Raw genomic sequence first — 25,103 nt, 5'->3', positions numbered from 1 at the left:
AAACTGCATCATTTTACAAGTCTTAACGTGACATGTGATAGTCTACAACAGCGCTTTTTATACTAAAAATGGTCTCAGGGATTAATATGAGGCACGTTTATAAATTTTGGGGACTAAATAGAGGCAATTGAAACCTCAGCTACTAAATTGAGACTCGCGTGTCCGAGACCAAATTGAGTATTATCTCTGTAATATTCTTCATGTCTTTCTTTTTTTTAATTGAAATGATTACAAGTTATTTTAAATTTTACAAATACTTTAAAAATAATAAAGATGATCGTTTCTTTTTTACACTAAATAAAATAACCAACAATTCTTTATACTCACGTCATTCTAATTATGTGTTGTCTGCGAATCGCGCGGCTATCATGCTAGTTTAAGTTTTTCTTATTTTAGATCTCATTCATTTCTTTCATTTTTGTAAAGTTTCTACTTACCTCATGATTATTTCTTTAATTATTTGTAATCTAAGTTCTTACATGTAAATCTCCAAATCACCAAATACTTTTGAAAAGTTTCTATAATAAATAATATTCTATAAAAAAAGTATAGGTGAACAATGAAAATATTAAATAATGTAAATAATAGATATATTTGATGTTCATTTTACTAGTGTAAGAATGGTTATTTTAATATTAAAATTTAGAAGATTAATTTGGAAGTGTAGTGTGTTTTTATTTAATTGGTAGTTGTTCATATTGTTCAATAAAATCACTGTCCCCTAACATTCCTCCTATTCTATATATCGGGGTATACTGTTTGCTAAATTTATCTCTATTTATTATATTTAATTTATTTACAGACCTCATAAATTATTTTTAAATTAAATTTAAGTGTTTTTTTTTTGGTTATCTAAACTCAGGTATTTTCTTACTTATAATGACTTGATAAGCTTTCGAAAATTTTATAGGTTTCAGAGAAAGAATATCAAACTCTATAATTAATTCCCTTACTTGTTTAATAGCCATTTTATCAGCATCCATTAATTATTGTAATTGTGTAGGTACTCCTTCCACCCAATCTCAAGCCATAAAAATTATCTAATCATCTACAAAATTTTTAATCTTTCACCAAAATTCGTCACTCTCGTATTTTCCCAAGTTATATTGCAGCGAAGCGAGTACGGGTCCATCTCTATTCTCCATTTTGCGTGGCCATAATCTTCGGACTTTTGTGGGAATGAATGGATGGTGTTCTGGCCTGTACCTTTCATCTTTGCTTTTTATTGCATGTTTCATTATAATCTGAATGTGACCTCTCCTATTATCTATTTGGCTAAAGAATAAAATTTAATTATAATGATTAGTAGTGTTAGGAAGTCAGCACATTTTATAATTTATAGTCATTAATTAATTATTATTAATATTTTTAATAATGTAAAATTATATTTAATAATATAATATTATACGTTTTTTTTTAATGATTAAATATTAACTAAATTTTAATAAAAATACTCTATAATAATTATAAAAAGTAATACGAGTTATGAGATATATTTAATTACTGTATAAATGTATCTAGAGTATTATAAATAGATTCTATGTCTAACAATACCTTGTGGTTCCATGCTAAGAGGTCCAATTGAAAGAAGCATTTTGGTCACTGCTTTTACCATCTTCTTCTTGAAAACCGAAAACAAGGGGTGGGACTCAATTTGGATGATGGTTGCAGATCGTTATTATTGAAGGAAATTGATAACTTTATATAACGAAGGAAAGAATTGTTGAATTTAGTTTAGCTAGTTACCAATTCTTAATATAAGTAATTCTTTTCTTTATTTCAGTATATACCTAATTTTTAGAGTGTGTTTGGATTCTGTCTTTGAAAGAGAAATACATGCAAAGATAAATTAAATAATTAATTAAATAAGAAGAATAAAGATAGGATAACATTTTTAAATGGTGGATACTCCAATGAAAATTTTATAATTATCTTTATGTAAAAAAAATTTTTGACTCTTAAATGATAAATTGAAGGATTATATTTTGATACATTATAAAAGTGTTGTTTTTATTTAAAATATGGCCAAATAAATAAATGATACTTTTATATAAAGCATTTTCATAAAAAAAAGTATTTTTGACATCTTTATTTAAGTAGTTTCCTTTTTAAATTTGTCTCCAATTTTCTTTTGCAATATTAAAATTATAGAATAAATTTTCTATCTTAAAAATAAAATAATTTTGTGTGTATATTTCAATTTCCATAACCAAAAGACTTATGTAATGAGAAAGGACATAACTATAAAATTTGTAAAAGAGCTCCAAATAACTCCAACCTGCTTTTCCTTTCACAATCAACCTCTCAACCAGAGGTAAGCAAGCACCAATAATGCTTTAGTATCTTTTTATAATTTTTAAAATTAGTCATTAGTAAAAATAATGATATCATTATACATATTTTTTAAGGACTAATTATCCCATTTGGTTACCTTGCTGTATCTTTGTTACATAAGATCAAAACCAATCACAGGGTGAAAAATTTACTGACCCTAGTGCTGGAAAAGCATTAAAGACTGCACCAGTTGCTGCATCAGTTATGGACCAACTATGACCAACTATCTGTTCCAGCACAGATTCCATTCAGGCCTCCATTCTAGCTGCCAAGAGTGGACCAACCAAAATCTAAAGCTGTTGTCCCTAAATTCAGATCCAAGCAATAAATTGTGAGACTCCCAACAAGTGTAAATTCACCACCACACACAACAAACTCAAAGCAAAAGCACCAGTGGGGGACCATCGAAGGAGACCTTGAAAGTAGCTAACAATGGCACCACAAGAATTCTCAAGCATCAGAAGAAGTGAACACAGCTGCATGATTTCTATTTTTTTTTCCTAGTTATTAGCATGAATTGAATAATGCTTTCTAGCTATCATAGCTTGACAAACTTGTTTACATGCCAACCAGACATTTTCTTATTTTGTGGTAAACTTATGTTGTTTAGTTATGTTTTGGATTAAGTCACATACATTGTAACATTTTGGTTACAATCTATCTAGAATTACTATCTTATATAATTCTTGACTTGCAATATTGTTTAGCTGTTCTAACTTAAAAAAAAATGGATTCAGTCCACAAATAGACTTTTCATTAAAAAGTCAGCAATGGCAATTTTCATTACAACATCACTATATACATCAATCATTTTTACCCTTTTAAGATACATACAGTAATAACAACAACTACTACACCAATCACAGTAATATGCCACAAACTCATATTTTTTTTTTCAATAGACATCAGCTTCCTCTCCAACTCTTCCATTTTTTCTCCATAGCCTGATTTCGAAACAGATGTTCTTCAACGTATTTTTCCTCAATTAAGAAACATTTGATAAAATTAAGAAACATTCCGGTGTTGAGTTAAGAAATTAATTAATAAAATTGATGATGACAAACATTTGATTAGTGGGCTAATCACCCAATTAGTTTTGATTATTGTTGATAAGTGATGCAGGCCAAAAACAAGTGTTGCAGCAGCCCAACATCAAACAAAAGATATATGCTAATGGGCTGAATGGTAAGTGAAAAATAAAGACAAGCCCAAGTCATTCATCTCAAGCAAAATTCATCAAAGAAGCAAAGCAAGGCACCAACGGGCTGAAGTAGAGAAGAACCCGATCCAAGCCCGAAATTGATTTTCAATTTCCCACCATCTTGCCTTACCAGAAGCAACGTTCCTCTCCTCTCTAATCAAGTCACATCAAGGCTTCAGAAAAGTAAGAAAGAGAAAGAGAAAAAGCTTCTTCCCTAAGCTAGTAACCAAAGAAGCAAGAGAGAGAAAATTTAAGCTTGAAGCACAGAAGCTAAAACAGAAAATTCAAACCAAATCAAGCTTAGGTTAAAGGTAATCCATCTCATCTTGCATGTATTAGATCTTCTTCTCTTCTTCCCAACTCTCTGCTCTATCCGATAATGGAATTCAAGAAAAAGTTGTTCTCTGCCCTATTCTGCTTCACATCTACGGTCACAAGTGATACTTGGGGACCAAGTAGTTTTTCAATGGCTAAGATCAAGTTGACCATGAGAAGATTTCTATGATTGTTGTTTTATGGCTTTCGGTCAAGATGAGGAAGTCAGAAGCAAAGTTTCTACTCTGAGGATTAAAGAGGAAAAGTGAACATGTGGGTTGGTGAAGCTCAAGGCTCAAGGTGTTGACCTTGGAAGAAGAACCCAGCAACATGCAAGGAGATAAAAGAAGCTTGATGTTCATTCAGAAAGCAAGGAGAGAAAACTAGAGAGTGAGAACAGTGTTCTGTTAAGAAGTTCCTCTACTTGGATAATGCTTTCTTGCAAAGAAGCATTCGGCCAATACTGAAGAATTGCATCTGAGGTTTGCGTATATGGTTTTGCACATAGCAAAAAGGCTGCTGATGAAGACAATCTCCTTCATATTTTATTGATTGTAATGTACTTTTCTAAGTTTATCTTTCTGTAATTTCTTGAGAGAAAAGGCATTGTGAGAAAGTTTAAGAAAAAGCCATGAGTGAAAAAAGGCTGAGAGAAACACTTGAGAGAAAAGCCTAGAGTTATTTTCTGATTTTTTTAGGTTGGTTAAGTGTCTTGTATCTTGTACCTGTTTTGGTATCCCTTTCTTAGTTGGGTCAGCACTAAGAGGAATAGTTAGGTATTAGCATAGCCAATGTCAAGTTAGGTTAGAACTTGAGTGTGAAAGGATTGGGTTAATCCTGTGAAATTGGTGTATGTAATACTCTTAACTATAGTGAAATTCTTCCATAATTGTGGAGGAGACTGGATGTAGGTTGCATAGCACAAGGCAACCGAACCAGGATACATGCTGGTGTTAGCTTTTCTCTTCTCTGCTGAGTTCTGTTTTCTGATATTCATGAGACAAAAATAAATTGTCTCATAAATTTTCGCTGCTGAGTTCAAACAGAATCAGAATTGTAATTTTGTTTAAAAAATGGTCATAACAGCAACTTAAAAGGAAGGCATAGATTCAACCCCCTTCTCTAAGCCTACCACAACCTTCAATTGGTATCAGAGCTGAAGTCTCAAGAATCAAGCTTAACCGCTTGGAGCAAAGATCCAATGGCAAACAACTTTGGCACAACCACAGTTGCTTACACCCTCACTGAAGGCTAGTCAAACAATCGGCCACCTTTCTTCAACGGGAAGAAGTATTCCTACTGGAAAGAAAGGATAAGGATCTTCATCCAATCCATTGACTACAACATATGGAAGATCGTTGTAAGCGGTCCAAAGATCCCAACAAAAACAAGTGCTGATGGAGTGGTGACTCCAAAAGAAGAAGAAGATAGAGCTGAATGCTAAAGCAATCAACCTTCTTCACTGTGCTATCAGCTTTGAAGAATACCGGAAGGTGTCTAGATGCAAGATAGCCAAAGAAATCTGGGAAAAACTCCAGGTTACACACGAAGGCACTAAACAAGTCAAAGAAACGAGGATTGATATGCTGCGAAAAGAGTACGGGATGTTTAGCATGAAGGATGGAGAAAGCATTGATGAAGCGTTTGAGAGATTCTCAATCATAATCAACAACCTTGATGCTATGGGTACAAACTATGCAGAACAAACCTTGGTGAGAAAACTCCTTAGAAGCCTCACAAAAGAGTGGAAAAACACTGCCACTGTCCTAACCGAGAGTAACAACATAAGTCCCATAACCTATGATGAGCTGAGAGGAAAACTCCTTGCCTATGAAGCCACACACACAAACACAGACTCAAAGAAAAAGGGAATAGCCCTCAAGTCACAAATAGAACCAAAAGAGAGTGAGTCTAGTGATGGTATTTCAAATGACGAGCTTTTGTTTTTTGCTAGGAGATTTAGAAGGATGATGAAGAGCAAGGGCAAATACAAGGGTTCAAGTTCAAAGGAGCACAAGATAGACTTGAGCAAGGTGACGTGTCATCATTGCAAGGAGGCTGGACACTTCAAGTCAAACTGTCCAAAGCTCAAAAAGGAGGACAAAGGAAAGAAAGAAAGGAAGAGAGTAATCATGGCAGCTTGGGAGGATCTTGAGAATGACTCAAATGAAGAAGAAGAATCTGAAAGAGATAACAAAGACTGCTTCATGGCTGGAAACAACAATCTTGATGAGGTAAATTATTATGATTTGACCATTGAGGACTTGCATGCTATTATTGATGATCTTACCTTAAACACCTCAAAACTGCTTGACAAATACAATGAATGCAGATTTGAAAGAGATGTGTTAAGAGCTGAAAATGAGTTTTTAAAAGAAAAAGTGAAGGAAACTGAATGTGCTTTGGACATCATTGAAGAAAACAGATTTCTAAAATCTGAACTTGAAAAATTAAAAGGAAAGTACATTGTGGATCCTTCACATGAGTTAATTGCTGAAAATGAAAGATTAAATGATATGATTAAAAGGCTGAATGGTGACTTAGCAAAATTTGCTCAAGGTTCTAATAACTTGGACAAATTACTTGCAAGTCAAAGACCATTATTTGGAAAATCTGGTTTAGGCTACATAGCCAAGGAAGATGCAGTCTCTAATATTTTCTCTATAAAATTTGTGGCTTCTTCTCAAATACCAAAATCATACCAAACAAATATAGTATTGAAAATACTCCAACACTTGAAAAAAAATTTGATGAAGTATACACAAGTAAAACTGAGCCTTCACCAAAAACTGAACCGAGTTCAAACTGGCCAGGTTTGGGTTACATTTCAAAAAATGAGGTTGTTTTCAAGAAACCACCATTTTACAACAAAACCTCATATTCGAAAGGTAAAAATGTTCAAAGAAATTCTGGTGAAAATACTTTTGTAAAGAGGAATAACTTTAATAAAAATCAGTTTGTCAAAAGAAATGCATCTCCTCCAAAAACCAGAAAATTTCAACACTTTAATCATTTCAAGCAATATAACTCACCTCAAGTTCAGCGACACACGTCAGAAAATCATTGTGTCAATTGCAAGAAATTTGGTCACTTATATGTACAATGTTTCATTGAAAAAATAGTTGTTGGAAACAAAGTTTACAATATTGTTTGTGATTTCAATGCACTTGGGCAACCAAATGGATTAACTTCAAAGGATCCAAATTAATTTGGATACCTAAGGCTACTTGAAACTCATCATGCAGATTTGCCTAGCATCCAAGAACAAAAAGGACATGTGGTACATGGATAGTGGATGTTCAAGGCACATGACTGGAAGGTCAACCTACTTCATCAAACTAAATAAGTATGATAGAGGTTTTGTGACCTTTGGAGATGATGGTAAAGGTAAAATTATTGCTGTTGGAAAAGTAGGTAATGAGCAATCTACTTTCATTGATGATGTACTTTTAGTATGTGGTTTAAAGCACAATCTTTTGAGTATAAGTCAGCTGTGTGATTTAGGATATTTAGTTGTTTTCAAAAGGCTTGAATGATGTGTTGTTAATGAAAAGACAAATGAAGTGATGTTTGTTGCCAAGCGTTTCAATAATATGTATGGACTTACTCTTGATAAACTAAAGGATCAAAATGTAGCTTGTCTTCACTCTAAAGAATCTGAAAAGTGGTTATGGCACAAGAGATTGGGCCATGCAAGTATGTTTCAAATAAACAAACTTGTAAAGAAAGAATTAGTAAGAGGTCTCCCTTTGATAAAGTTTGACAAAGACATCACTTGTGATGCTTGCCAAATGGAAAAACAAACAAAAAGTTCTTTTAAACCAAAGGAAGACATCTCTACTAAAAGACCACTTGAGTTGCTACACATTAATTTATTTGGTCCAACAAGAACTCAAAGCCTAAGTGGTAAACATTATGGTTTAGTAATTGTGGATGACTATACTAGGTTTGGTTGGGTTTTATTTCTTGCACACAAAAATGAAGCTTTTTCAGCATTTGAACCTTTTTGCAAGAAACTTCAAAATGAAAAGGATTTAAAAATATCTTCTATAAGAAGCGATCATGGAACTGAATTTGAAAATAATTTGTTTGAATCCTTTTGTAAGAAATTTGGAATATCTCACAACTTCTCTTGTCCAAGAACACCACAACAAAATGGTGTTGTGGAAAGAAGAAATAAAAGCATACAAGAGATGACAAGAGCTATGCTCTGTGAGAGTAATATTCTAAAATTCCTTTGGGCTGAAGCGGTCAATACGGCTTGCCACATTTTGAATAGAACAATCATAAGGAAATTTTTGAAGAAAACCCCTTATGAACTTTAGAAAGGCTACCCACCAAACTTAGATTACTTGCACGTCTTTGGATGCAAATGTTTTGTTTTAAATAACAAAGAAAATTTGGGTAAATTTGATCCAAAGGCTTATGAGTGTTTGTTTGTAGGATATTCCACAACTAGTAAAGCATATAGGGTTTATCATCAAGATGCTAGAATTATTGAGGAGTCCATACATGTTACATTTTGTGATATTAACTTGGTGCAAAGCATTTTGGAAGATTGTGATGCAGGAAATCAAGCTCAAAAGGAAGATGAAACTGCTCAAAATCATGGAAAAGAAAATTCTGGACAAGCTGAACCAGAAACTGCAAATGCTAAAAATTCAAGAGACAATTCCATTTTGTCTCATGAATTTGAAGGAAATCCTGCAGCCAACAATGCCCAGAATCTCTTGGTGACTGAATCTGTCTCCAAGTCCACCAGACCTCGTGAGTGGAGATTCTTGAAGAATTATCCTGAGAAATTTGTCATTGGGGACGTCTCTCATGGAGTGCAAACAAGGTCTTCCACTAGAAAGGCAAATGAAGGATCCAACATTGCCCTCCTTTCACAAATAGAGCCTCAAAACGTCAAGGAAGCACTTGGTGACCCTTCTTGGGTTAAAGCAATGGAGGATGAGCTTCTTGAGTTTGAGAAGAACTAAGTGTGGACTTTGGTTCCAAGGCCAAGTGGAAAGAAAGTGACCGGGACCAAGTGGATATTTCGGAACAAGTTGGGAGAAGATGGTAGCATTGCAAGAAACAAGGCAAGGCTAGTGGCTCAAGGATATGACCAAGAAGAAGGAATAGACTTTGATGAATCCTTCGCCCCTGTTGCCTGAATGGAAGCCATAAGACTTCTCTTAGCTTATGCTGCATTTTGCGGTTTTAAATTATATCAAATAGATGTGAAATGTGCATTTTTGAATGGTGTGATAGATAGAGAAGTGTATGTGGAGCAGCCTCCTGGTTTTGAAAATAAAGAACATTCTAATCATGTTTTCAAATTGTCTAAAGCTTTCTATGGTTTAAGACAAGCTCCTAGAGTTTGGTATGAGAGACTTAGCTCTTTCCTTTTGAAAAATTATTTTCAAAGAGGCACCACTGACACAACTCTATTCATCAAGAACTCTAATGATTCTTTTATTCTAGTCCAAATATATGTTGATGACATTATTTTTGGATCAGCAAATGAATCCCTTTGTTCTAAATTTGGAAAACTCATGACAAGTGAATTTGACAAGAGTATGATGGGTGAACTTAATTTCTTCCTTGGGCTGCAAATTAAACAAACTGAAAAAGGTATTTTCATTCATCAAGAAAAGTATGCCAAGGAATTAGTTAAGAAATTTGGTATGGAAAATGCCAAACCCATAGGAACACCCATGCATCCTAGTTCTAAATTAGATAAGGGAGAAACTGAGAAAGATGTTGATGAGACTAGGTATAGAGGAATGATTGGTTCTCTTATGTACTTAACTTCCTTTAGACCCGATATTGTGCAAAGTGTTGGATTGTGTTCTAGGTTCCAATCCAAACCTAAAGAGTCACATCTTTCTGCAGTTAAAAGGATCATTAGATATGTTCATGGCACATCTAATTTTGGTCTTTGGTATCCTAAGATTAATGATTTTTCTATAGTTGGTTATTGTGATGCAGATTTTACTGGTGATAGAGTTGATAGAAGGAGCACTCCAGGCCTATGTTGTTTTCTTGGGAAGTCCTTAAATGTTTGGTCAAGTAAGAAGCAACCAACAGTGGCCTTATCCACTGCAGAGGCTGAGTATATAGCTGCTTCTTCTTGTTGTTCTCAGCTTTTATGGTTAAAAACACAACTTGCTGATTACAAATTAAATGTTGAAAATATTCCCTTAATGTGTGATAATATGAGTGCCATCAATATTTCTAAAAATCCAGTTTTGCACTCTAGGACTAAGCATATTGAAGTGAAATTTCAATCAATAAGAGAACATGTCCAAAAAGGGGATATTAGTATTCAATTTGTTAAATATGAGGAACAATTAGCAGATATTTTCACAAAACCATTAGCTGAGGATAGATTCTGTATGCTTAGGACTTGTCTAGAAATTTTGAGTTATGATTTCTTATTTGAAAAATGCTAATGTAGTTGCTGGAGATTTTTGTCTCATAAACAGGTATGAGACAATTCTGGGCAGGTGATGAATGTTCTCTTCAATTCAGAGTGTTATGGGCTTGTTTCAAATGAAAGATAATCTGGGCCAACCTCAAAATTAGATCTAGAGTGGTCCAAAGTGTTTCCTTAAATCCAACTATCTCTGGGCCCATATATGAATGTTACAATTTTTTTTGATGGGCTGTGTGTTTATTTTTTTTTAAATAATTTTTCATTTAATGTTTATAATCCAAAAAGATTTTTCAGTTTAATTTTTGGTTTTTCAAAATTTAAAATTCATTTCCTGTTTTATTTTCAAATCAAATCAAATCTTTATTTTATGAGGTCAGATCTTTTCATGTCATTTCAAAAGGTGATGCAGTTGCACGGTTTTGGAAATCTACTTTTGGGTACGGTTACCAACTCTCCCTCTCTTTCCTCCATAACTTCTCCACAAAATCTTCGGTTTCTTCCCTCTCACTCCACTGTCTCTTCCATCAAAAGCCTAAATCTAACCAAAATGGGAAAGAAAGTCATTGCTAAAAGAGCACCGCGTGAGAAAATCCATAAACTTCCAGGATATCCCAGACCATCAACTCGTTCTCAAGACACCACTTTTACTCCTTCACCCTCTCCTCCTACCTCTCCTCCTCGCACTACTCCCATGGCACGAACCAAGACTACACCAAGATACCCTGCCCCTGCCAAGCCGACACCACCACCGAAGGCCACAACTTCCAAGCCAGGCTCCTCAAAACCTAGTTCTGCGAAGCCTAACTCCTCCAAGAAAAAACGTCCGGCGATTGAAGAAGCTATTCCCGAACCAACACAAACCAAATCCAGGTCGGTTCTAGTACACTCACAAAGAGGTAACCCTCCTCGCCCTCTCAAATATGTTAGAAAACCAGACATTGATCCTTTTGCTCACAAATCACACTTCATGACATCTCACTCAGACTATAACCCCCATCGTTTCAAATCTGCCATGAACCATAATTTTTATGAGGGAGTCATTCCATATCGTACTCTGTATCCATCTTTTCTTATGGATTTACCTAGCTTGAAAAAGAAAGGTTTTTCTTTTGTTGAAAATTTGGAATTTTTTTACTGGAATCACCTTTTCAAAATAAAAAACCTGTATATCCTCAGTTAGTCAAAGAATTTTATGCAAACATGACTTATCATGAAGGAAGTGTGCATTCTTATGTTAAGGGCAGATACATTATCTTGAATAATGAAACTATCAGTGATTCCTTGAAGTACACTGATGTTGGGCCGTGTGCTTATACATCTGTGAAGTAGGATCAATGTGTTGATATCTCTTACCATGATGCTCTGGCTCACATTTGTGAACATGTTTCCTTAATTGATGGCATCACACCCACTCACAAAGCCATAGGATATGAACGTGCTCAGTTGCATCGTATTGTCAACCACATCTTAATTCCTCAAAGTGGTTCATATCAAAGGGTTTCTTACACGGACACACTTGTTTTGTATGCCCTAATCACTAAAACATAAATCTCTTTTGCCTATTTGATGGCTAGATACATGTTTGATTCTGTTAGAAGTGTGAAAGACAAAGCACTACCTTATGGCATATTTTTAACTTGCATATTTGAGACTTTTAGTATTGACCTGTCAAATGAGGATTATGAAAATAAACATTCATACCTAAAAGGGGGTGGTTCAGTGAAACAGTAAAAAGGACCAACTCGATCTGAGAGAATGGTTCTAGATGATGATGATGAAGAGTACATCCCAGATGACTCTCCTCCTCCTTCCACTGAGGGTACTTCCATTTCTACTGGGAAGAAATTCGCTTTACTAAATGTGGTCAAGGATGTCGCTCAAGAGTTTATTTCCCAATCAAATCACATGATTGCCATAAGCAAGGAACAAAGGAAGCTAGCAAGCAAGTATGAGAACTTCCTGAAGAAATCAAGGGATAGGGTGGCTGTGCTCATGACCTTCATCGATAATCTTCAAAATGATGAAGACATTGCCACTGATGTTGAGGAGGAAGATGCTTCGGAGGGAAATGGTTCTGATGCCTAAGATTTTTCTCATAAAAACTGCTACATCTGCTCTCTTTTTGTCTCATGAACTCTGTTTTATTTTGCTACTATTTGACCTACTTTTGTTGTCTTGGATGACTGTAATAACTTTGGATACTGATGCACTTATGGTAGTTTAGTTAGTCATTTGGACTATGCACTAACCTTTCTTGCAGGATTTATAGTGATGAATTTGTTGCTCATGCTTATTGACCATCCTTGATGACAAAAGGGGGAGTAAAAAAAGCAATATAGGATGATGTTTGACTAGTATGATGTTTTACTAGTATTTACTTGATTTCACTTGCTGATGATTTCACTTGTTGATGATATTAGCTTAATGTTGGGCTGTTTATATAGTGCTGTTTGCTTGATATCCCTTAGACAAGATAATTGTGTACAGCTCTCTAGTGTGTTATCTTTAAGTACAATGTAAAACATGAATAAAGAAGAAAGCATAAATCCAGGGGGAGCAAATCTTGAAAAGGAAAGGGGGAGCAACACTAAAGCAAGAAACATCAAAGGAAAGTTTTCTAACTTTACTGAAATCTTAATTCCTTTGATCATTGCTCAATTATGTTTGTCATCAAGGGAGAGATTGTTGAGTTAAGAAATTAATTAATAAAATTGATGATGACAAACATTTGATTAGTGGGCTAATCACCCAATTAGTTTTGATTATTGTTGATAAGTGATGCAGGCCAAAAACAAGTGTTGCAGCAGCCCAACATCAAACAAAAGATATATGCTAATGGGCTGAATGGTAAGTGAAAAATAAAGACAAGCCCAAGTCATTCATCTCAAGCAAAATTCATCAAAGAAGCAAAGCAAGGCACCAACGGGCTGAAGTAGAGAAGAACCCAATCCAAGCCCGAAATTGATTTTCAATTTCCCACCATCTTGCCTTACCAGAAGCAACGTTCCTCTCCTCTCTAATCAAGTCACATCAAGGCTTCAGAAAAGTAAGAAAGAGAAAGAGAAAAAGCTTCCTCCCTAAGCTAGTAACCAAAGAAGCAAGAGAGAGAAAATTTAAGCTTGAAGCACAGAAGCTAAAACAGAAAATCCAAACCAAATCAAGCTTAGGTTAAAGGTAATCCATCTTATCTTGCATGTATCAGATCTTCTTCTCTTCTTCCCAACTCTCTGCTCTATCCGAAAATGGCATTCAAGGGAAAGTTGTTCTCTGTCCTATTCTGCTTCACATCTACGGTCACAAGTGATACTTGGGGACCAAGTAGTTTTTCAATGGCTAAGATCAAGTTGACCATGAGAAGATTTCTATGGTTGCTGTTTTATGGCTTTCGGTCAAGATGAGGAAGTCAAAAGTAAAGTTTCTACTCTGAGAATTAAAGAGGAAAAGTGAACATGTGGGTTGGTGAAGCTCAAGGCTCAAGGTGTTGTTGACCTTGGAAGAAGAACCCAGCAACATGCAAGGAGATAAAAGAAGCTTGATGTTCATTCAGAAAGCAAGGAGAGAAAACCAGAGAGTGAGAACAGTGTTCTGTTAAGAAGTTCCTCTACTTGGATAATGCTTTCTTTCAAAGAAGCATTCGGCCAATACTGAAGAACCGCATCTGAGGTTTGCGTATTTGGTTTTGCACATAGCAAAGAGGCTGCTGATGAAGACAATCTCCTTCATGTTTTACTGATTGTAATGTACTTTTCTAAGTTTATCTTTCTGTAATTTCTTGAGAGAAAAGGCATTGTGAGAAAGTTTAAGAAAAAGCCATGAGTGAAAAAAGGCTGAGAGAAACACTTGAGAGAAAAGCCTAGAGTTATTTTCTGATTTCTTTAGGTTGGTTAAGTGTCTTGTATCTTGTACCTGTTTTGGTATCCCTTTCTTAGTTGGGTCAGCACTAAGAGGAATAGTTAGGTATTAGCATAGCCAATGTCAAGTTAGGTTAGAACTTGAGTGTGAAAGGATTGGGTTAATCCTGTGAAATTGGTGTATATAATACTGTTAACTATAGTGAAATTCTTCCATAATTGTGGAGGAGACTGGATGTAGGTTGCAATAGCACAAGGCAACCGAACCAGGATACATGCTGGTGTTAGCTTTTCTCTTCTCTGCTGAGTTCTGTTTTCTGATATTCATGAGACAAAAATAAATTGTCTCATAAATTTTTGCTGCTGAGTTCAAACAGAATCAGAATTGTAATTTTGTTTAAAAAGGGTCATAACAGCAACTTAAAAGGAAGGCATAGATTCAACCCCCCCTTCTCTAAGCCTGCCACAACCTTCAACCGATAGTACCGTTCTTTAGCCTGGAAAAAAATTTCAGAAAATCATCCATTAACACCCATTACAGTCTCATCCAACTATTGAAAAAATAGTAACTTACCATGAAGAATGGACACCCGAGAAATATTCTATTAGGGTTACTAGTTGTTCTTGACTTGTACATAATGGCATAGACGACGCAGAAACACTTTGGCGCAACCCGATCTCGCTCATATCCTCCTGACACAGCGCATGAAGATCCCCCTCCAGGTCTTGTGCATGAAGAACTCCCTTCACTTGTCATGGACGATCGCAACATCAACGCCCATGGATTCGTCCAAAGATTTCGATCAAATAGGGCTCAGGCATGGTAACGACGTCATTTTGAGTCACAAAAACTGATTTGTCCATTTAAAATTTGTTTCCCATTCACATCAACAACCAAAACAAACAGCTAAGACTCCACCCTTCTACATCAGCATTCTCCGTTGCTATTTTCAACTCCAATTCAACGGAAAGATATAATTGTCCCGCGTTTTATAAAGTAAGGAATTTACATGTATTTTTAAATATTAAGGGACAAAAATATCCACACTTAAAAAAGTTAAAAATCGATTTGTCTTTTATTTTAAATAATATTCTGTATATCGGGATATACTATTTGCTGAATTTATCTCTATTTATTATATTTAATTTATTGACAGGCCTCGTAAATTATTTTTAAATTAAATTTAAGTGTTTTTTTTTTGGTTATCTAAGCTCGGGTATTTTCGTTACTTATAATGACTTGATAAGCTTTCAAAAATTTTATAGGTGAGAAAGAATATCAAACTCTATAATTCCCTTACTTATTAATAGCTATTTTATCAACATTTATTAATTGTAAGGGAGCCACTTAGATAAAGATGTTTAAAACGTTTTTTTTTAAAGATATTTTTTAATAATTAAAATTTAACATATATAATCGATTAAATCATGTTATTTTTGTCAAAATTATGGTAGATAAATTGATTTAACCGAAAAAATGGTAAATCAAATCTTGAACAGATCTACTAAATTAATATTATTTTTTTATAAAAAATAACTACGATACTCTTATTATAAAGAATAATTAAAATACTCTTATTATATATATTAATTTTAAAAATTCTAAATCCTAATCTTAGATAGAAAAATAAAGGACTAAAAGTTAGAATTATTAAAATTAATATATATATAATAGAAGTATTTTAGTCCTTTTGTATAATAGAATATTGTAGTCATTTTCTATAAAAAATAATATTAATTTAGACTAGTTCAAGATTTAATTCACAATTCTTTGGTCAGATCAATTTGTTTAACCTAATTTTAATAAAAATAACATCATTTAATCAATTATATGTGTTAAATTTTAATTATTAAAAAACATCTCTATAAAAATACGTTTTTAGCGTCTTTATCGATGGCTCCCTAATTGTAATTGTAGGTACTCCTACCACCCAATCTCAGGGCATAAAAATCATCTAATCATCTAAAAAAATTTAATCTTTCACCAAAATTCATCAGTCACGTATTTTCCCAAGTTATATTGTAGCGAAGCGAGTACGGGTCCATCTCTATTCTCCATTTTGCGTGGCCATAATCTTCGGACATTTGTGGGAATGAATGGATGGTGTTCCTGGCCTCTTCCTTTCATCTTTGCTTTTTATTGCATGTTTCCTAACTCGTTCTTTTTGGTAAATAATCACTTTTGAAGAAAAGAACCTGTCTCATAAGTTATCATTTCTTCATTGTTTCGGTTTGGATCGGTGATAAAATAAAATATTCTAAGCAGAGTTTTATTCTTCTCTTCGTTTTGCTGTCCTATAGCTCTCACTCCCCACTTGTGTTATCCACGTGACAAAGAAATAAATGCCTCCAATAATACTCATTATTTTTACATGCGAAAAATGTGTTTAAATTCATTCAAACTGAATCATTTTAGCCACGTTGGGCAATGCAAAGCGAAGATGTAAATCCATTGCGTGGTGGTCTAGTTACTCATTAGGAATGAAAATGGTGGTTGGGTCCATGGGTTTTATGAAGACTGCTTATTTGGGACAAATTACTGCACGAATGTTCTTGCTAAGCGTGGCGCCATGGCTAATTCTGCTTCTGTAGAGCTGGTTTCTCCCTTGGAGTTTGCCTCTTATATATATTAGTCTTATATACGAACGATGCAGCTACCACCTGGGGTTTTAATTTCTTTGCTAGGCCTTAGCCTCTCTTTTTAAAAATTGAACTTAATCTATGTTAATAAACATATGCTCGAAACCCGAAAGTAAAAACTAAAGCACCACTATTCAATATTGAATAATAATTAAGCTGTTAGCAAATTTACACCCTATCGTTTTTACTTCAAAATAAACTGGGACAAAATGTCTACAGAATGCTCTGCTCTTACGGTATTTACCACACAATATAACTGTCTCATAATTGCCTAATTGTTGGCCATGTTTTCGTGTCTTGTAAGGGTTAGATCTCGTACCCCATCTTTCGTGGACTTTTTATTCATATCTTCTTTTTTGTGTGGTTATACTATTTTAGTATTTTCAGTTTATTCGAACTATGACTATTCTACTGGAAATCGTGTATTATGTGAAGAAGGGGTTTTTGCTCAAGATTTACCAGAATAGTCTACTTGGAAGGGTATTTGCATTTATCTCCTTTTTTTTAGTGCTAGCTACTGACTTTAGTTGTCTATTATGTATAAGTTATGCTACATAATCAATAGTTTTATAATTAACATGTAATAGATATAAGGGGGAAAAAATACTACATAATAATATTAAAAAACTATTTGTCCCTTAAAAATACTAATTCCATATTTCAAATGAATGAAACATATATTTAATAAAAAAAGAATAGGCACGCACTCTGATTTTTATTCTTGTGTCTCACTGCCTCATTGAATTTCAGTAAATTAGGCCAGCTTATTAGGTCAGTACATGATTTCACATATCATATGCTCAATTGAAAGCAAATACAAATAAATAAACATATAAAAACCCACGTGGCACATGACACATGAAAACACCTACACAATCCTCATGTGCCACAAGCAAAAGAGTGTATGCTTTTGATTGTCATGAGTTTTACGTCATTTATTATTATTATTATTATTTTTGGATTAAATGTTGAAAGTAAATATAGGCTTGCTAAGAAGTAGAATATAAAAGTAAAAATTGGATTATTACCCTCGGATCTATCTTGACCTCAATGATATGAAGCGATGGAGCTAAGCAAGTATGTATATTTTTCGGAAAAAAATATATGAAAAAAGGAGATATTTTGAGGAATTGTATCACGTGGAAAAAGGCAGAGACACATTACGAAATGCAATAAGAAGGGTAACACAAAGAAAGTAAAACCAACTGGACTATAGCAAGTGGCCTAATTGCCAAATTGGGTAATGTTCAACATCAAAAGAGCAAGCAGGGGTGGCTGCCAACTAATACAAGCCACATGAAAATACACATTCAGTTGCAAAGGCATTAATTGATTTTTGAATAAGCAGGTGCGCAAAGAGATATGAGATGCGAGAAGCTATAATCGTATTCAAAAGTTTTGGGCATGTGTATCTCATTTCCCACGTGCCCCTTTGCCCCCTTTGCAATGCCAATAACAATGACAATAACCATCTCTTCTATTCTATTCTCTATTCATTTCTTCCATCTCCTTCTCGATCTCCCCTTCTTATTATATATTATATAAACCTTAGCTTTCACTTCTGTCTCTGTCTCCACTTGAAAGTTTAATGTTGCTTGCTATCTGTATCATTCTTCCTCATACATACATTATATTCTTCATGAGTTCAATGCTGTCATAGCGCCATTTGTCAAACCAATTTAATATATGAAGCGAAATTGCTGCCTGGATCTCCGCCTTCGTTCTTCATCCTCCCATCATCGTTCCATGTGAGCGGACGACCTTTTTTTTTCTTGTCAATAAATAAACAACTTATGGAATTCTTCTTGCACTGACCTGGTCATTTTTATTTTCTGGAAGAATTTGTAGGAATGAGATGTTGGAGCTTCACAATAAACTTGTAGGCATTATTCACGATGGACGCAGCTGCATGTTTGACATAACAGAACTCCAGGTAATAATATAATATTATTCTTTTGTTTTTTGTAGAAGCTCTAGCTAGGCCCAATGTTTCAGAGTTGTAGGCCCATATGGAGAAAAGAAAAACTAGAGAGGCCCAGTATTGAAAGTGTGTATGTGTATGCATATGTATGTGCGTAGGCAAGAGTGATAATATGGGTGGCAAGTAGTCAAAAAGTGGAAGAGAGGATTGTTGGCATACAAACACAAGCATTGCTAATGTACGCGTCGCGAGGCCTTTCCGTCAAGAGATCGCTTCAGGAATTCCTGCAAAATAGAAAGAGAAGGTGTCAAAGCACCCACATCTCCAACAAACACAACTCCCTCAATTAGTCAACTTCATGCATCAGATGTACCAATATTTTTTATTTGGAATGTGTTTCTTTTTATATTACAACAACCAATTAAGAGCAGTAAGAGTGAGCAACATTTATTTCAATTTCTTGTAAACATATTTTTAATGAACGAAGAACGCCACCCTACTACGGAGCAGGCAGGGCAGGTGGATTCAGTTACATTGCAACGCGCATAACCATAACCCAACCATTCCTTTCATGCATGGCATCAATACATGTTACGCCCCCTCTATTGATCCGCAGAAAACTCACACTCACATACTTATTTTGTTCTTTATTTATATTAAGATATATTCCTCACGCTGTTTCGAGCAATATATATTTGCTAATTAACAACTGTTCATACGGAAGAAAGTAAAACTATTAAGCTTGACTGAGTGTGGAAGCTGATGACCAAACTCCTAATTATTGTTATGGCGTATCTATGTGTGTCAATGTAGCGGAACCATTGAGAGTAAACTTGATAATAAACATTTCCATTTTGAAGTTAGGGAATTTACAATTTTATAAAAGAACACATGTTGGACTTTTCTTCTCTCCAAATTTATAATTTATATTTCTTTTCCTCTCGCGAGTTGCTGGCTGCGCCTCCTCGGTTGCTGCTTTCTCACAGTAATATATATGAAGCTTATAGTAAACAAGGAGTCAACGACGACGAAACTAGTTTGCAACCATCAATATTTATAAGGAAGCAGAATATCATTTTTTTTACATATTTTGTATATTTTTATTTTTAATATTAAAAGTAAATAATAAAAAATAAAATAATCTAAATTATATATGTACCTTTTATTATATAAATTTCTATTATCATATTAGCAAAAATAATCTAAATTTATTATTAAAAATTTTCTGCTGAACGCATGCATGAATATATAATTGGATGATCTTATATAACTCTTGAATCTATTGATACATTAAAATTAAACCCACATATATTAAAAAGAGAAATATTTATTAGTAGATTAAGTAATATATTTTTTCTTATGTTTGTTCTGCATTTGAGTTAATATTAACCTTTTTTATAAAAAACATTAATTCTTAGTATTATTTAATAAAAATATTTAGAATATAATAAAAAATTATTTTAAAATAGTTTAAATTTATTTTATTTAGTATTTTTTAATTACCATTTACCTTATTGAATTAATTATTTTTTGTCCGCAAGTGGTAAAAGCTTTCTGACTTGTAGTTTGTAGCATGAAATTAGACCAAAATAATTGAGCAGAAATGATATATAGCTGACATTTTTGATAGTGTTGTGCATATATATAGAAAGGAGGAATGAAGAAGATGGTGAGTAGAGAATGAGAGGCCTGGGAAGCGGCTAGTGTATGGAAATTTGTTGGAGAAAGTGGTTCAAGAGGGGAGGCCCAGCGGCAACGATAGCAGCTTGGTGTAGAGAGGCCAAGCGGGCATCCATGTGCTCATCCTGCATCACCCTGCCCACTCCTTCATCCACATCCCTCTCTCCAAACCCATTCAGTCTCACACCCACTCTCCAAACCTGCACGATGTAGGCGCAGTTCAAGAACTGGTCGCCGGCGAGAGGGTAGCAGAGCAGCCTCACTCGGAACTGCAAAGCCTCCAAGGTGGAGTTCCAGCCGCAGTGAGTGAGGTAGCATCCCACAGAGCGGTGCTGCAGGATCTCCGTCTGGGGGGCCCAACACACAACCCTGCCTCTGCCACTGGTCCTCTCCACAAAGCCAGCTGGCAAGCCCTCACGCCACCCTGAAGTGGACCTCAGCACCCAAAGGAATGGCCTCCCTGTAGCCTCCAGTGCGAGTGCGAGGCTCCTCACCCTTGCCTCCCCTATCGGACTCACCCAGCTTCCGAATGACACGTATACAACCGACCTTGCTTCCTGCCTTTCAAGCCACTCCATGCAGCTCCTGTCTTCTTCCCACAAGCTAATCGTCCTCCTATGCCTCCCCGGGGCCCCGCTATTTATTATAATAGCGCTTATGGAAAACACCTTTGGATCTGATGATAAATCTAAATCATCACCAACTCTTCTTTCATCCGCAAACGAGTTCACCAGCAACCACTTCAGCTTCCTTGATCTCTCCATACTTCTCCTCCAGAATTTGAATCTAGCTTTCTTTGCTGCTACTGTTCCAATCAGCCAAGGTAGATCCTCCGTTGAAATTATCGGCGCCTCACTTACAATCCCATTTTTCCCTTCCTCTTTCGGAAGCCCTGCCATGCCAAAAAAAACAAACGTTATGGGCCAATATTAGTCAATATTTTAAAATAATACTTTACTTTTATTCTACTCAAATTTAGTTTTACTATAATATTTAGTATTTAAAATTAATAAAGAAGTAATTAAAAATAATAAATTGTATTCCTTATGTAACATTATTATTCATAATGTGTGTAACATGACATATACCGCACATCTCTTAGCTTCACACACATTAACTTTTACGTAACTCAATTGTTGCATCTGATGAGTCATATCATAGGGAACTCAATAAAACTTCCATACTTGTTCGATCAAAATACTACTTTTTCTCTCATAAATCATAATGGATGCGAAGCATTATTTAATACAAATGGATGGAGTCGTATTATAGGAAAGAGGAATTGTTAGGGGCAACAATTTTAGTGTTTTGTAACTATCAATTGGTTATCAATAATGTTTTTAATTGTGTGATATTACATCTAATGATAAAAAATCATTCACTTTTATTTTGATAGTTAAATATTGACAAAAAAACATAAAAATTAATGGCCACTAGTTCCTATAGAAAATACTCCTACTCCTATATCTTTTGTGATTCTTATACGCGTTTTTCTCGTTGAATACGTATTTATTACATTTCTGTTATTTTGTCAACCAGCCATGTTACTAAATCCCAAAATTATTTTTGTTAGTAAAAATAATAGGGGACATATAACGACCACAAAAAATAATACTACTAGTGTACGAGGAATTCCATTGGAATTTTTAATGGAAGGAGTTGCACAAAAACAATGGGTGTGGCTAAATGGAAACTCGGCGCACAACTTGGTGTAGTAGCATAATCCTCATACCGACATGACAAAGGAAGCAGTATTTATTATGGATGTCCATCTCAAAATAAAACGCATTTATATATGCCACATGCTTACTGCCATCTACTGATGAGGATATATATTCTTGTAGATGATTTTGTCTTAGATGAGAAGAAAAAATTGTGCATGCATATCAATTATATTTAGACGTTCTAGCATTCCTCTATTAAATATATATTAAAAATTAAGTACTAAATCAATTATGATATAAAATATATATTAAAATTAAATTAAATAATATATATTTATACATAAATACATAATAATTAATTAGTTACTTTTTAATATAAAACTAATATGCATGTTTTTTTATTATTTCACTAGTAATTTTTATGTTTGGTATACAAAATTTAGTAATGAGTAAAGCTAGGGAACCAAAAGCATATCAGCCAAAACCCAGCCAAATACCTTTGGATGAATTCAAAATTTTTACGAGTTAATATATATGGATGTTTCTTCTACTAAGTATTAGAATGTTTCTTTTTCATATTAAATGGATGTTCTTTTATATATTTTTTGAATTTGTGATTGTTAGAAGTGGATAGATTAATGTGAGAAAAAAGAGAAAGATTTTTATAGGTTTTAATTAGGTTTACTTAATCAATTTAAAATTTTTTAAATTTTGAATTTAAAAAATTTAAAATTAATTAATTATTGATATAAATTAATATAATTTTGTTTAGTTTTTGGCTGATAAACTTTTGGTTCCTTATACTTTTCCTTTGGTAATAGATATAGTAAAATTTATTCCTCTCACTCTTATCGTTATTCGTTAATCATATCTCTAATAACTTAATTCATTTACAATAATTGCTCATAATGGTTTCTATGTTTTGTTATGAATTATTGATTATTAGTGTTAATTAAGTGTGTTAGTAAGTTGTATGTAGAGTGTTGAGAGAGACCTGTGTGAGAAATGAGGCCAGCTTGGAGCAAGTGAGGAATGGAGGAGATCAAGCGGTAAGAGGCGAACATGGCGGGCCAGAAGCCGGCACAGGGGATCCCGCAGGTGGAGGCTACCTCTATGGCCCAGGAGGCCAACAGGTCAACCACCACACATATCACCTCTCCCTTCACCTTCTCACCCATCACCACCTTCTCCACCTCACTTGGCATCCACTTCTCCATTGCCCACTCTATCTCGAAGAAATCCGGCGCCCCACCCCCTCCCACCCTCAGCCCATCTTCCACCGCCACCCACCTCACCGTCTCCTCATCAGGCCTCCTTTTAATGTGCTGCGGGACAACTATCACCGCCTCCAATCCCATCCCCGCAAACGCCGACGCCACCTTCTGCATGGGACTTAGGTGTCCTTGTGCTGGATATGGCACCAGTATTACTATTCTTCGTCCCTTCTTCTCCATCTTTTTATTCTATTTCTTTCTCCTTAGTCTATACCAACTACTTCTAAGCAACGCCCTATTTGTAGAACAATATCCATGTGCCCGCATATATATCACACCCATCCGATATGCATGTGCCTCTTAACCTTTATTCCATCCATTATTATATTTTCCTCTTTCTAAATATTTGCTACTTCAACATTTTTTAATTATTAATATACCATAATATTTTACATACAATGAAAGAAATATACTATTAATGCGTGACAGGATACACTGCTAGTTAAATATAATACCTAGGAATGAGGCGGCAAAAAATTAATTATATTCCCTATATTTTTCTCTGTATGGGTTTCATTTTTTTGATATGAAAAACGTGTGTTGGTTTTTTTTTATTATGTATCTTAAAATTTTGTAAGTTTTAAAACACAAATAAAAAGGTCCGATTTGTGTTCTAAAAATCGAAGGGTCGGTCTGATTTTTATTTTTGATAATACAGCTATGTAAAATATTTATACACTCTATAACGGCGTTTTACACCATTTTTACAACCAAATCTAAATTAAAGAGTGTTTCGAGGGGTCAATACATAGTCATTCATATATGAACAAGTAGAGACTATATATGAATTCTTCAATATATGTATATCATGAATTATATAGATGATGTGATTAAGAAAGGAAAGATAATCCATATTTATTTTTTATTTATCTTAGATGTGAATCAATCCTATTATATATCTATAATATTTCGTGATTGATACATAAAATGATGTGCAGGCAAGGAGTTAAGACCAATGCCTCGAATTCAATCTTTTCTGATCTTTACCAGTAGATGTACCTAGTAAATTTACCAAATTATATAAGTCATAAACTAATATTTTGAATTTATGAAAGGGGAATACTAGGTAAATAATGATTATTTTGAACAATATAAATAATTATCAATCAAATTAAGATACATTACACCTTAATTTAATGCTATTAATTTAAATTTATTCTTTTAACTCTATTATTCATATTGTTCACACATTATTTAAAAATGTGATGGATTATTTATACTTTTATTATATGAGTGTGGCAATTAGCCACCAGCCCATCACCACTATATTTCTTTTTTGGAGGCCTACGTAATCCGATCCATGTGAACAAGAGAATTGGTTTCATCCCAACCTCAATAAACATTTTTTAAATGTTTCTCTTATAGCTTATTAAGTTGATGAAAGCGGGACCAGTGTCCAACGTGATTACACATAAATATATAATGACGATGGAAAGGCAATAATTATATGCGACTTACTGATGTAACAACCACCATAGTCATCATGATTCATGACCTTAATGTTTTTATATCACTACTCCTTAAGGCTTTAATAAGTGATTTATTCTCTAAAATATACTACAGTAGTTTGCATTTTAATGTATATTCTTTCTATATTGGCAAATTTTGCATCCCACCAAAAATCAACAAAAATAACTGCAATCGACGCACCTCAAAAAACCATATATACTATGCATTCAAATCCACATCATGAAACACTTGCATCCAATTATAATCCATTCTAAATTTGTTATGTGCTTAAACTACGCGTGTGTGTTTAATGTACAATTTTTTATATAATTTCAACATCTGTAGACACC

At 34.2% G+C, this 25,103-nt stretch overlaps 1 protein-coding gene and 1 long non-coding RNA gene across 3 annotated transcripts; one reads left to right on the top strand and one right to left on the bottom strand.

The window, feature by feature from the left end:
* The first annotated feature begins 18,249 nt into the window (after window positions 1-18,249).
* LOC112767179 (uncharacterized) lies at window positions 18,250-19,359 on the top strand. 2 transcript variants are annotated; one of them, XR_011875404.1, is made up of 3 exons: window positions 18,250-18,513; window positions 18,614-18,698; window positions 18,845-19,080. It is a non-coding gene; the product is annotated as an uncharacterized lncRNA (long non-coding RNA). The 2 variants fall into 2 exon arrangements; XR_011875403.1 differs by having other exon boundaries at window positions 18,289-18,513; window positions 18,605-18,698; window positions 18,845-19,359.
* A 906-nt stretch (window positions 19,360-20,265) lies between these two features.
* On the bottom strand, window positions 20,266-23,692 carry LOC112767247 (UDP-glycosyltransferase 82A1). The gene is made up of 2 exons (XM_025813129.3): window positions 23,025-23,692; window positions 20,266-21,258 (listed from the first exon to the last, which is right to left on the bottom strand). The coding sequence occupies exons 1-2, from the start codon at window positions 23,482-23,484 to the stop codon at window positions 20,387-20,389; spliced, it is 1,332 nt and encodes a 443-aa protein (XP_025668914.1). The 5' UTR covers window positions 23,485-23,692; the 3' UTR covers window positions 20,266-20,386.
* Window positions 23,693-25,103: the final 1,411 nt, after the last annotated feature.

This window comes from Arachis hypogaea, chromosome 17, assembly GCF_003086295.3.
Source record: "Arachis hypogaea cultivar Tifrunner chromosome 17, arahy.Tifrunner.gnm2.J5K5, whole genome shotgun sequence".
In the NCBI taxonomy this organism is placed as follows: Eukaryota; Viridiplantae; Streptophyta; class Magnoliopsida; order Fabales; family Fabaceae; genus Arachis; species Arachis hypogaea.
Note: the sequence above shows the minus strand (reverse complement) of the source record. Positions and strands in the feature narration are given on the sequence as shown.

Coding starts and splice junctions, on each gene's coding strand:
- LOC112767247 (XM_025813129.3), bottom strand. CDS start 23,484: ATGGAGAAGAAGGGACGAAGAATAGTAATACTGGTGCCATATCCAGCA. Junction 21,259..23,024: donor TGGCCTCATTTCTCACACAG/GTCTCTCTCAAC, acceptor TTGGCATGGCAG/GGCTTCCGAAAGAGGAAGGG.